Source organism: Parasteatoda tepidariorum, chromosome X2 (assembly GCF_043381705.1).
Source record: "Parasteatoda tepidariorum isolate YZ-2023 chromosome X2, CAS_Ptep_4.0, whole genome shotgun sequence".
In the NCBI taxonomy this organism is placed as follows: domain Eukaryota; kingdom Metazoa; phylum Arthropoda; class Arachnida; order Araneae; family Theridiidae; genus Parasteatoda; species Parasteatoda tepidariorum.
Genome location: NC_092215.1, coordinates 15,879,257 through 15,892,494, shown reverse-complemented (window position 1 = coordinate 15,892,494; position 13,238 = coordinate 15,879,257). Strand labels below are relative to the sequence as shown.

General features: G+C 32.8%; 1 protein-coding gene across 2 annotated transcripts in view; it reads right to left on the bottom strand.

Annotated features, from left to right (window-relative positions):
• Positions 1 to 7,019: 7,019 nt before the first annotated feature.
• Positions 7,020 to 13,238, bottom strand: part of LOC107442097 (GATA-type zinc finger protein 1) — a 12,372-nt gene continuing 6,153 nt past the window's right edge. The window contains exons 4-5 of one of the 2 annotated variants that reach the window (XM_016055567.4): positions 9,406 to 9,496; positions 7,020 to 7,341 (exon numbers count right to left, since the gene is read on the bottom strand). In XM_016055567.4, coding sequence (XP_015911053.1) covers positions 7,218 to 7,341; positions 9,406 to 9,496 — 215 coding nt within the window. In that variant the 3' untranslated portion in view covers positions 7,020 to 7,217. Of the gene's footprint in view, positions 7,342 to 9,405; positions 9,539 to 13,238 lie in introns of both variants that reach the window. The other variant, XM_016055566.3, reaches the window with a different exon arrangement.

The following is a 13,238-nucleotide window of genomic DNA, read 5'->3' as shown; positions in this document are numbered from 1 at the left end:
TCTAGAAACCTGTGGTCCTGGTCAGAAAAGTAAAAAGTGAGAAGGAGGGAAATAAAGCTTCATTTTTTTTATTTGCTTCCTTGGCGCGTTTCAAACGTAATAATTTATTAAGTATATATAGTTTTGGTAGGTAGGTAGGTACTTCATTTACGTCACTCTAGAGAAGCACAATGGGCAATTGGCGACGGTTTGGGAAACATCTGTTGTCAGGAGACATGCCATCGCAATTTTGATCGTCTGTGGAGGGGGTGGCTCCCCTGCTTTGGCAGCCCGACGACCTGTGCATGAAGTTGGGCACTTACGGTAGAACAGTTTAACGAAGACTGCTCACCTTCAGTCCCTACGCAGGGTGATGAAAGTGTTCACCCACCCGCTTACTGACCGTAACCAGTGATACTTGACTTCAGTGTTCTACAGGGAACCATGTCTTTACGATCAGTCCACTGCGGGACTATAAAGTTCTGTAATAAAATTATTTCAGAAAGCAAATGAATGATTATAAAATTTGTAAAGGGGACGTAGTTGGTCCCACCTGAGTTATCGAAGCTCTGGGGCTGTTCATTAAAAATGCTTCCCTTATTTTTTCAAAAATATTTTTCAATATCTTTTTTAGAATTCCCAATTCCCCTTCATGGCGCATTGAATAAATATATACTTACAAAACAGAAACAAAGCTCTCCGTTATAGATCATAATTTAATTTTTTTTTTATGTTTGAACCATGTAACTTAATAATAATTCAGAGAATACAAAACGAAGATAACAGTATTTTCCGCTTTTTGAAATATAAAAGTTGACAAAGTAAATTGACTTCGGTGATCTGCTGGGAACCGTGTCATAACGATCAGTCCACTGCGGGACTATTATATTCGTGACTACTCTTTCTGTACTACACTACATTAAAGAAATCTCTAAAGATCAAGACACTTCTTTAGCAGTGAAATCTATAACAAACGCAGTCTATAAAAAACTTCGTTCTTTTTTGACGATTTCAGTTTTATTTTCAATCTAGCTCTTATTTTTGGCGCGGATAAGAGATGATATTTTACCAACATTTTCCTGAACTGATATTGTATTCAAATTTCTGTCTTCGCTTTCTGAATTTATTAAGTCTGTTAGTATTATGGAATTGTCCTGCCTCTAACAACACCTCCTAGAAGAGAGAAGGCCTCCGCACGGATCAATTTACCAGTCAAAGGTAACGAACATATACTGTCGAGAGGATAGAAATAAGAAAGATGTCCCAACCTTCGGGATACGAAGCTGGGCAGTGGGGGGCATATGACAGGATGTTACTACTTTCAGACTACTAAATAATCAGATTTTTCGATTATGGAAACCCATGTGGAAGCCTTTGCTCTTCTAGGTAGTGTTGCCTCTAGATGCTTGTAGTGAAGTATTGCACCCAACTTATTTTTTATTCTGACTTAAATGAATCAAGTCGTTAGGATGAAAAATAGCAATGTTATAAAGGATTTAGGGAGTGTGAAATATGAAAAGTTTAATTTTGCAATATATACATATCCACAATTTTGAAACTTTTTACGCTGTTCTTCGAAGCTCTCGTCACCAAGGGAAAAAAAAAGCAGTAGTTTAAGTTCCTTGCACTTGAAACAATGAGTTGATTCTAAACTATATATATAATCTTGCCATGTAAATTATCTGAGCTTTCGAGCAGGCAAATAACTTAAATATTTTGAAAATTATGAAATTTTTTTCTTAAAAACATCCAATTTGGCGACATTTTTCCAACTAGATAAACATTATAAAAATCACTGCCTTATTCTCAGTATTTGCACATTTTTTTTTTTTTGCTTTTTTTTTGAGCCCAGGTAATGCAGTACTCCAATAAGTTTTTAAATATTAAAAAATTCGACCACAAAAGCTTTACATTTTTATAAAACTGTCCCCATATCGACGTTTTGAGCCATTTTCAAAATCAGCATAGACAGCGCTGGCATTAGATAAGCTGAACTTGATCTAACAGTCAGGAAAAACTGCTGGCATACTCCTACTGGCATGATGAGGCAATTTTGCTACTCCATTACAAAGACTCTCTCCACAGCTTAAATCCCAGCTTTACTGGACTCTTTTGGCTGGGAAGTTTTGTACCACCCTGCAATACAGCCCAGACCTTGAGCTAAGTTATTTTCATGTTTTTTGATATTTCAAACTGCCCTTACGTAAAAAACAGCCCTCGTATATATATATGTAAATTAAAATTTAGAAAAAATGACGTAAATTCAAACCGAGAGGGAAACTAAATGGATTATAAGCTATCAAGCGTGAAATAAAAACCTAGTTTTATCAAGAACAAATCTAAAAAACATTTTATTTAGAAAATGATCAGTGTTTTAAAATTACAAATAGCTTGTTTTGAAAGAAAGACTTTTCCTTACGATTAAGTATCTGCACTTATTACTTGGATATAGATACTAAAAAAGTGTGCCAAAAATATAACTTTCTAACACTTGACATTAGTAAAACAAATTATCACATCATGTTGTTTGATTTATAAGTGTTTTTATNGATGAATCGTGTGAGCTGATGAAAAGATTATATCTTTTATTTTCCGGTTTTTTTAAAAAATATCATCCTTTTTTTTTTAATCAGTTGTTTGTTATTTTTTTTTTCATTATTACTCCACCCCCCTTTTTCATATGTCTATAATTTTTCTTCATTTTATCTTCATTTTGAACTTATCTAATGAGTTCTGTTTACTTGCAGCTTATGCGCAATAAATGAAACTTATTGTTTTTCCTCACTTTCTTCGTGTTTCGTCTTCCTACCGAAGAGGGGGTGCCATCCCCTCTGAAAAGGATCAAAATTGTGATGGCATGTCTTCGGATCATCCTCATGGATGTTTCCCAGACCGTCGCCAATAGCCCATTGTGCCGCTGTAGTGCGACGTAAATGAACTACGACAACAACCGTCTACTACCGAGGATATTTTACATTTGGCTGGCTTTGATAGTACTGTGGTCGGTGCGAGCCGGAGCAGATTTGAACCTGGGTCATCTCATTGGGAAGCGTAAGCTCTATCCCCTAAGCCACCGTGGCTCAAGTAAGACATTATTTATCATCAGACGTTGATGTAACTACATACTAATAATTCTCCAGCATATAGTTTTTAAATAAACTACATTACGTGATGCAATAAAAAATGTGAACATAACTGAAAAATTTTGTTGACATAACTGAAAAACTAATGATCACGTATTTAAATTTTATTAAGGATGGGCTACAGCCCTGTTCGGCAGCCCGCACGGTTATTATTTGCTAAGACTCGGAACTGTTTGCTTAGTTCTTTTCAGAATACTTTGTTGGTACATCTCGCATGTCCTAAAATTAAAATCATATACAATCATAACTGCGCTTGGTTTCCCTTTTACTTAGAAAGATCCGAAAAACCGTCGATATGAACAATTGGATTATTTTATTATTAGTTTTTCTATTACATCGAAAAATCCAAAACGTCTGTATAAACTATTGGATTATTTTATTATTAGTTTTTCTTTTACGTCAAAAAAATCCGAAAAACCGTCGATATAGACTATTCGATTATTTTTTAATTAATTTTTTTTACATCGAAAAATCCGAAAAACCGTCGATATAAACTATTCGATTATTTTTTAATTAATTTTTTTTACATCGAAAAATCCGAAAAACCGTCGATATGAACTATGGATTATTTAAAACAATTCGAAATTTAAACAAAATGAAACGCTTTATCATTTACAGACATAAGAGTACGATGAGGGGGAAATGTACAAAATTCCATTTTGTTTCATCAAATATGATTTGAGTAATGACAGTGAGAAGCAATTTCGACGAAAATTTTCCTTAGGATTTCTTTCAAGGTCAACAATGCGTTAATTTTTAATATCAAAATTTTTATCTATCATTTCTGAATTGTTCTCCATTTTGTGTAATAATTTTTTGTTAAATTATACAAGCCATTAAAAAGTTCTTTTGCAGATTTTGATGTATTATTAACGTAAATCATGTTAATTGGTATAAAATCTTTAAATGTTTGGGTCTCTTTATTAGTCAACAATGTGTTAATTTTTAAATTTAATTTTTAATTTATCATTTCTGAACCAATCTCCATTTTATGTAATAATTATTTGTTAAAGTTTTCAAGTTATTAAAAAGTTCTTTTGCAGCTTTTGATGTATTATTAATGAGTATAGTTAAGATAAAAGGATAAAAAGCGAGCAGCAATAAAGGAAAGAATGGCCCATCGTAAAAGATACTGCAGTAACCGCTAAAAGTGCCAATAAAAAAGTCAAGTCTAGCGGTCGTTTTTTATGTTTCTTTAAGCCCAACAAATTTGCAGAAAAGAAAACTCTTATATCACATCTTATTGAATAAATATATTTCAGACAAAATTATCTAGATATTAGTGTTTAGGTCTTATATTAATTTTCCATCTCAGCAAAAATAAATGAAAACTAACAAAATGTTAAAAGATGTAAATTTCTGTCAATTTTTAAGCTCTTAGCGAAACATTTTGTGGTATATTTTTCGTTAGTCGGGATCAAAAATGGTATTGATCAGACATCACTAAGTTTCGAACTTCTTCCTATGGATGTTTATCCTTAGGCGTATCGTAGGAGGGCACATGGGGGGTATGTGCCCTCCGACGATACGAACTATTGGACCTTCGATAAATTTCTAAAGCTTCAGTGTTAAGTTATTTTTTATTAACGAAAAGTTAATAATTTAGATATAATTTAACGAAATAATTCCATTATAATCATTTTCATGCTACTGATGGCTATCATAAAAACCAGATAATTTTTTTAAAAAATATGTTCCAATTTGAACTTTATGTTTTCAATGAAACAAAATTTAATCATTATTGTTCTTTTATATTTGTAGGAAGCAATTATTTTGTTTAATTCATGCGCTATATCATGTTTTTTATAATAACGATTTCCTTTATTAAGAGTAAAAATTTTAACGAAACTTTTCAATACTGTCAAACAGTTATAAATCGTTTTTTTAAATTTATTTACTATTTTTTTATTTATCTAATCGTGCTGACACTTTTAAAGAGGTTGGCTTAATTATCCTTTTTCTACAAGTTTCACCATATAATTCGTTACCGTTTTGTTAAAATTTTTGCTGAAAGTGGAGCAGTTGGTTTCTGGTTATGCTTAATATTCTTAAAATTTTTTTACTAATAAATGAATTTATTTAATAAATTTTTGCTAATATATATAAAATGCTAATAAATAAATGCAAGCTACCCCTTTATTTATTATTAATTCGATTTAAAACTTAAGACGCGCTTCAACAGAATGAGTCTTTAACTATTTTATTTGATTATCAAATAACTTTTGAAAATTTGGCACTGATGGCACCAAATTCATACAAATATTAAAAAGTAATAGAATACACTGGGAAACTATTCTTTTTTGTTGCATGAGATTTATTAACGGATCTTATACAGTTTTGCAATGCTAATTTAAAATCTGCAATCGGTTTCTTTCTACAAGCTATAGTTCTTATGTAATTTAATAATACAGTCCAAACCACTGCACTTGGCTAGGCAGTGGACATGTAAAAACAGCTATTTTTTTTCCGACAAAAATGAGATGAGCTTAGCTGAAAAAGGTTCTAAGTGATATTTTTGTGATCACAGTAACATCAGTTTTAGAAAATATATTTACAAAAAAATTTATTTCCTTTAAATACAGTTTTCTTCTTTAATGATCTGACGTAAATAGAAAGAGCTGACTATAACGCGTTTTTATACCCAGAATTTTGCGCATTTTTAGAATATTTATTATTTTCTTCTACTAAATTTTTTACGTAATTTAGTGGCTGGTGCGGCCTTCTCCAGAGCATATTTCCATTTTGTCCTGTTTGATTCCAATATTTAGTTTTAAGTATTTCCAGATTTTTTTCAACGCAGTTAATAGGTAGTAGCTTTTGTCTTTTTCCAATTTGTACACGAAATGGGTTAGGCTAAAAAATGTCTTTTGACACTTATATTTTCTTTCATCCTAATGAGGAACTAAAGCTTAAACATCCATCAAACTATCCATTCAAATAAATTAAGAAACTTAGAGATACTTAATGGTATAAAATTTCATTTGCTTCAAGCCACTTCGAGTGCTCAAAAATAGGTGCTCATTCTGAAGATTCACCAGACGTGAATGAAGAAGGTAAAAATGATTTTAATGAAAAACCGTAAAGTTACCTACGAAAAAAATTGGAAAATAAAGATGAAAAACGAAACCAGAAGAACCGCAGTAGATGAGATTGAAGCATAAAAAGAAAAAGGAGAATAAAAGGGGAAAAAATAAAACTAGAAAAACCGCAGTGGCCGAAAGAGGCAATTCGAAGTAAAATATATATCTACGTGCTATGTAGAGGGGATGAGGAGATCATATCTTTAACAAGGGGATAGTCAAGGCGTGTCTTAAACACAAATTCTTTAAACGATTCCATGGCTAAACGAAATGAGTTTCTCACCACCTCTCCATAGCATATGGATATGCATTTTGCCCCGATTAGCTTGTTTGTTTACCTTTATTTACCATATTTTGTCGCAACTTTACGTTTCTTGTTTCAAATCCTTTTTGTTTTCCTCATTAACGTTAGGCGAGTCTTGAGAATGGGCGCCTAATTTTGAGAGTTCAAAACACGTCGACTTTAATTGCCATCTTCATATTTTCTTAAGCAAATGAAGTTTTATATCGTCAAGTGCCTTTCCGCTTTCTTGGGATTATTCATTTAAAAGTTGAAGATGTTCTTTAGATCGTTCAAAGTTAAAATAAGCAAAAGATAGTATTTTACAACATTTGGGTTGCAATAGTAATTACGCGTGTGTAATGTCTACACCAATTTAATATATAAATATATATATATATATATACATATGTGTGTGTGTGTGTGTGTGTAACAAAAGCAAACTAAAAAACAAGCAGAAATGTTTAAAAAAAATGTCATATTATCTAATTAAAGAGAGGAGCATTCGAAGTAAAAAAAATATTAGAAAACGTTTACTAACACTGGAAACAAAATTTTAATAACAAAAAACGAGTAAACGGTACAAACAATAGCAGCAACTTCTGCTATAATTTAACAGAAAATATATACTAATTAAAAATAAATAATCGCATCACAGTTTACAATACTTCGAGTAAAACTTTTAGCTAGAAAAAGGAAATGTTCAAAACATTCAAACCACGTAAATGTATTCCATCATCTCTTAGATATGAATTCGGGTGGAACATAGGATGAACCACATGATCGACACCTGGGGTGAAACTCATCTTTCTTCGGTATATGCCAGCATGAAGCACATCTCATTTTATACTTTTTGTATCTAACAAGAAAAAAGTGTTACAAATTAAGTTATGGTGAAACAATATATAGATTTCGCTTTGATTGGATAGATATAAATGATTGAAAATGCAATTTTGAACCAAAAGATTAATAAAGAATTACCGAAATTTCCCTAAATTCGCAATAAATCATACACTTGGTAGATAGGTATAGTGCGGTTTTCAGGAGAACTTCTCCAGACACCCGTCTCGCGTCGTGCGGGTACTATGGTTACGAGGAAAGGTCATTTCGAATAGGGGTGTGGGGTGAATAGTTTTGTCTTAATCTTAAAGTAGGTCGTCCTGAGTAAACCAATTGACACTTTCTTTCCTCCATTTCACCCCCATTAGGAATGTGCTCTCGCTTGTTACCATAGCAGCAGACAGCCCAGCCCCAGACTTTCAATCTGGAGGAGTTCTTCTCAAAGCAGCACTATAGGTACTTAATTTCGCGTCGCACTAGAAATGCAAAATAGGCTATTATCGACGGTCTGGGAAACATCCCTGAAGATGATTCGAGAACAAGCCATCACAATTTTGATCCTCTGCTCCCCTGCTTTGGTAGGGCGATGACCTGCGCTCGAAGTCGAACACTTTACGAGGACCGATATCTCACACCCTCAGTCCCTACGCAGGCTGTTCAAAGTGGTCACCCACAAGCTTTCTGACCACAGCCAGTGATGCTTGACTTCGGTGTTCGATTGGGAACAATGTCTTTACGATCAGTTCACTGCGGGACTATAATACAGTTGGAACAGTCACGGTTAAGTAATAAAAAAAATTATCGGTATGCTTTTTATTCTGAACACAGCTGAAAAGGCGTGTTTAAGAAAACAGCTCAAAACGCATGTTTAAGAATATAAACATATTTAAGAAAATGGAAACGGCTCAAAATGCGTGTTGAAAAAAAAATGAAGTTAGTTTGAAATGTGTGTTGGAAAGAATGCTAACATGGAAAGACGCGTGTTAAACAAAATTGACATCCCACACAAAGTGCCATCTAAAAGGTCAACCCAAGTTTAACAGCTTAACTAAAAATTTCGTAATTACTTTTCCTTACATTTTTAAACACTAAGCCTAATCATTACGGGGCAAGTCCCAGTTCTTCGCGTTGGGGTGGCTTGATATATGACAGAAAAAACTTTTCAGGTGATCTCTTTGTAATCAGAACACTAAACAATAATGCGGTTTTTAAAAATCTAAATCAACGTAAATCTAGCAACCACTATTATAAATAGATAGTACTTGCGACAACCTTGTAAAAACAACTGTTGTTTAAAGTCATTTTAAAAAAGACTAATTAAAAAAAGAATATTAAGTGGTTTAGGCTAATAGACAACATCATATGGCGAATTTGGATTCATTAGTTAATCTTTAACTAAGAATTTTTATAAGAAATGTTTGCATAAAGGAATAAAGTGCTATTGCTATATTAGTGGTATATAAGTTTATGCTTTAATGTATTATTCTTTCCATTAAAAGTTTAAGGTTATTTTTCACACCACTACTGGAAATGATTCAAAAACTTACATAAAAAGCCACTTGCTTCATACCCTCTCGTTGTCAAGCTTTTAAAACGCTAGCCAAGTTACCGAAGATTATGAAAGTTTTAGATTTTAATTGTGTACCACTCAATAAAGTATTTTTCAAAAAGCTCTGCCTCTACCTTAAAAATTCGTTTGATTTCTAGCAGACTTGCTGGTATGGCAAGTCGCATAAGCAACTACAATAGTTAAATTTTTTTTAATTTTTTGTTCTTTGTAATTTTTCTTCGTAACTTGCTTGCTTATTAAATATGATAATTTACGTGAAAAATCAAATCTGCAGCACTCGCTGACGATCTGGTGCTGGGTTTCTGCTGCCAGGTTTATAATAAATATCATATTCAATATTAAGTGCCTTAAATATTAAAAAAAAATTGAAACCAAGATTTTATGTTACATTTCGCGCTATTTCTTGTTAGTGAGGGGAAATTTGATCATTCGAATTTTTTTTTGTGCGTTGTTTACAGTGCGACACATTGTTTTCAACTCAAATTATTAGAAACTTTAAATGTTGATATTCACCTTATACCGCATGCATTGCACAATGGCGTTCCATCTTCAGCATCTCTCCAAAGAGGTGTTTTTTTGACACTGCATGAAGCACAATGTTTCTCTGTAAAATTTCCAGATTGTTTATTCGCGAGCCACAAATGCTCTAAAATAGTTAAAAATTATTATTATAATATCTATAAATATCATTTTAAACTTATATAAAATACAATATAGCTGACCATTTTTTAAAAGATTTTGATGCTAAGCATTAAGCGAAAAACGGTAAATTTGGTATGACCAAAAATTAAACAAGTGTTCAATGAGCCGTGAGAGGATGGGGCATTCGCCTTCCAATGAGGTGAACCGGGTTCAAATCCCAGCTGTAGCTCGTCTGTAGGAAGTCCGCATCCGGCTTACACCGACCACAGCGCGGACATAAGATATCTTCTGTGGTAGACGGATTATGGGTTAGAGTCCCCTTGCCGTCAGGCAAACCGCGAGAGGTTTTCGTGGTTTTTTTCTCTCAATGTAACGAAATTAAGGGTTAGTTCCATCAAAAAGTCCTCCACAAAGGCAAATTTCTCCTAAAACTTGATTCAAAAGCTCCAAAGTCTTCTGGATTGGGTTCAAAATTACAAGGTACTAGAGTTAAACATTAGTAGTCGTAAACCCAAAAAATTGGGTCGGCTGCTCAACGATGGTAATAAAATTTAAAATAAAATATAATTCCAAGATAAATTGAAGATAAGTTTTTATGTATATCGTAAAAAGTCAAACTTCCGTATACGATACGAATTCTGCATCCGGCGTGCACCGACCATAGTGCTGACGTGAAATATCCTCAGTGTTAGACGGATCATGGGTTAGAGTCCCCTTGACGTCAGGCTAACCGTGGGAGGTTCTCGTGGTCTTCCTCTCCATGTAACGCAAATGCGGGTTAGCTCCATCAAAAAGTCCTCCACGAAGGCAAATTTCTTCTAATACTCGATCCAGGAGTTCCCTTGTCTTCTGGATTGGGTTCAAAATTACAAGGCTACGGAGTTGAACATTAGTAGTCGTAAACCCATAAAATTGGGTCGACTGTTCAACGACGGTTATAAAATAAAACTTCCGTATAAAGCCGTGATGGCTCAAGGGATAGAGCGTTCGCTTTCCAATGAGGTGAACCGGGTTCGAGTTCCAGAGATGGCTGGTTGATACGAATCCCTCAATTTTCCATAGATTTGAATTTTCCTTCATTAAAACAAAGAGATAGCAGCAATATCAGTCATTTGGGTCCAACTGATTAAGTCAGCCGGTTGCGATATCGCAGTGGTTAAGGCAATAGACTATCATTGTGAAGAACTGGGGTTCGATCCACAGTGGCGGCTTGAAGCTAAACGAGATTTAGACAGATGGGTAACAGCTTATCTAGGAAGTAAAGGTAGCCCGTGCGTAATGCTTGCCACAATTATGCCGTTGGTCACAAAATTGTGGATCTCTTACCTCCATGATCTCTCTGGCCCAAACGGGCTGTTATGGGAGTGATTTTTATAATTAAGTTGAGAGAGTGATAGAAAATTCGCATCGCTTAATGTTGATTTCACTTTTTTTTGCAAACTCATATCTCGGAAGTGTTTTAAGCTACATAGATAATTCTTGCACACATATATTAAACTCAATTATCCTATAATTCCGTTTAACGAAACAATTTTTTTTATTTATTTATAATATTAGCGAAAAATTTTGAATATCAAATAGCAAATTTTTATGTCATTTTAAATTATTTAATTTTTTTAAAAAACTCGGTAAAATAGTATCTGAGTAATAAAATTTCTGAAAGGCTGTATTTTTAAATTTTCATTCCACGATAATAATTTTAACAAATTTAGTATAGTGTTTTTTTCCCATTATAATTGCATAGTGTAAAGTTATGTAATTTTTTTTTTACCATTCAATACTAAAATATTTCACTTTTTTTATAATAATTAATTAAAAGCAAGAAATTATTGTTACAAATATTTCTGCTGGGAAATTGTCTTTAGATAAAAGAACTTTATCTAAAGTTCAAAAAGTAGTGTGCAAAAGCTAATTCTAAGGTAAATCGGAAGTCGTTACGGTCCTTCAAAGGAAGGCATTGGCCCACATTGGGCCGTCTGGTCAAATATGATGACGATGAAAAAGCTTTGATTTCATACTGCAAAACCCTATGGCAGAATATTTTCGAGCTTTCTGCGACATACCTCTCTAATACTAATATCTTTCTGCAAGATACTTTTAAAAATAACAAATATACATGTTACTAAATTAAAATTACAAAAGCATCAACTTTTCGGATCAAATAAAATAATTTAATTAAAAATGTAATATATTTTTTATTCTAATATTATGGGTGATATTCTCGCATTTTTTGGGGGGAAAACACACTAATTTCCTTTTCCGCATTTTGTAAATCATCATCACATCATTAAAAAAAAAATCGTGAAATCCGTAGCAGTAAATCGATCGCTTCAAAAAAGGGTTACTAAATACGTTTTTTTATTTCGAAATTCAGTTGTCGTAATAAATAATATCCCATTAAAAATATCGTATTTTGAAACTACAGTGCACTCCCTATTATCCGGGTTAATCGTAGGGACAGGTCGCACGGACAATCGAAAAACACGGATAAACCAAAAACTCCTTTTATTAAAGAAAAAGTCAATATCAATACAAAAAATATAAAAATTACTGACATTTGCATGCTGTATAACATCAAACTAGGAATTTTCCTTTGAAAAAAATGTGTAATGCTCCATATATTGTCACATATTTTACGAACCGCATTAATGTCACCGTAATCAAATACTCCCATGTAATCTAATAAAGTTTCCACAGAGCAGCAGAATGAGAAATTGTATTTCCCTCATTTACTACATCTTCTGCATCAGTTACTATCATCATTATTTGATTTAACAACATAACGATGTCTTCATCTGTCAAATACTGAAAGTCAAGCTCACATGCATCATTTTGAAACCAATCTTCTAAATTTCCTTCATCAGGAATTTCGAAACCTTCGATTTCTTTTGCTTGTTTAAGAATACTATTATCATATTCTTCTTGAGTATCTAAGGAAGATTGTTCAACAAGGGGTATCATCTTTCTCCACGATCATGATAACGTAGACGATTTTACCTTTGACAATGTTGCTAATATTCTATATACTGCAATCCAATAACGAATATTGCTTCCAAAAATAGGATAGTGATACAACTAATTTTTAAATCTTGAAAATGTTTCTGTTTAAATTTTTTTTTGACTCCGGTATAAGCACGGATAATCCGCACGCGGATAATCGAGAGTGTACTGTAGTTTGTTTTAAATGCTTATAACTTTTTTCTACGTATCAACCAATTTCGAATAATTGAATCGGAATTAGAGAAGGAAATGCTTATCTAGCTTGTTTACTGACGTGATTTGAAACCAGAAACGAAAGAATATCTATTCTCCTTATTAATTGACAAAACTGGCACGAAGTTGAAGAAAGGAGAAGAATTGTCTTAAATAACCTACGCTTCACTCCGTATCCAAAAACAATGTCGTTAATGTTGCGCGCCTAATTTTTTCTTTTCCATTTATCATCTGCACATACTGTTTTTTTTAAATAACTAAAGCTCAGTTTTATAAATTACTTACACAAATGAATTTATGTTAATTAAATAGAAACAATCAAGAGCAAATATATATATATATATATATATATATATATATAACGTAAAAAGCTTCAATTAATTTCTTTATGTTAGTTCTTTTCTGTAAATCCTTTTATTTTATTTCATTATTCTAAATGAAATGCTTTCTCTCACTTTTAATTTCACATCCCGCCCTTAAATCTATTTTTG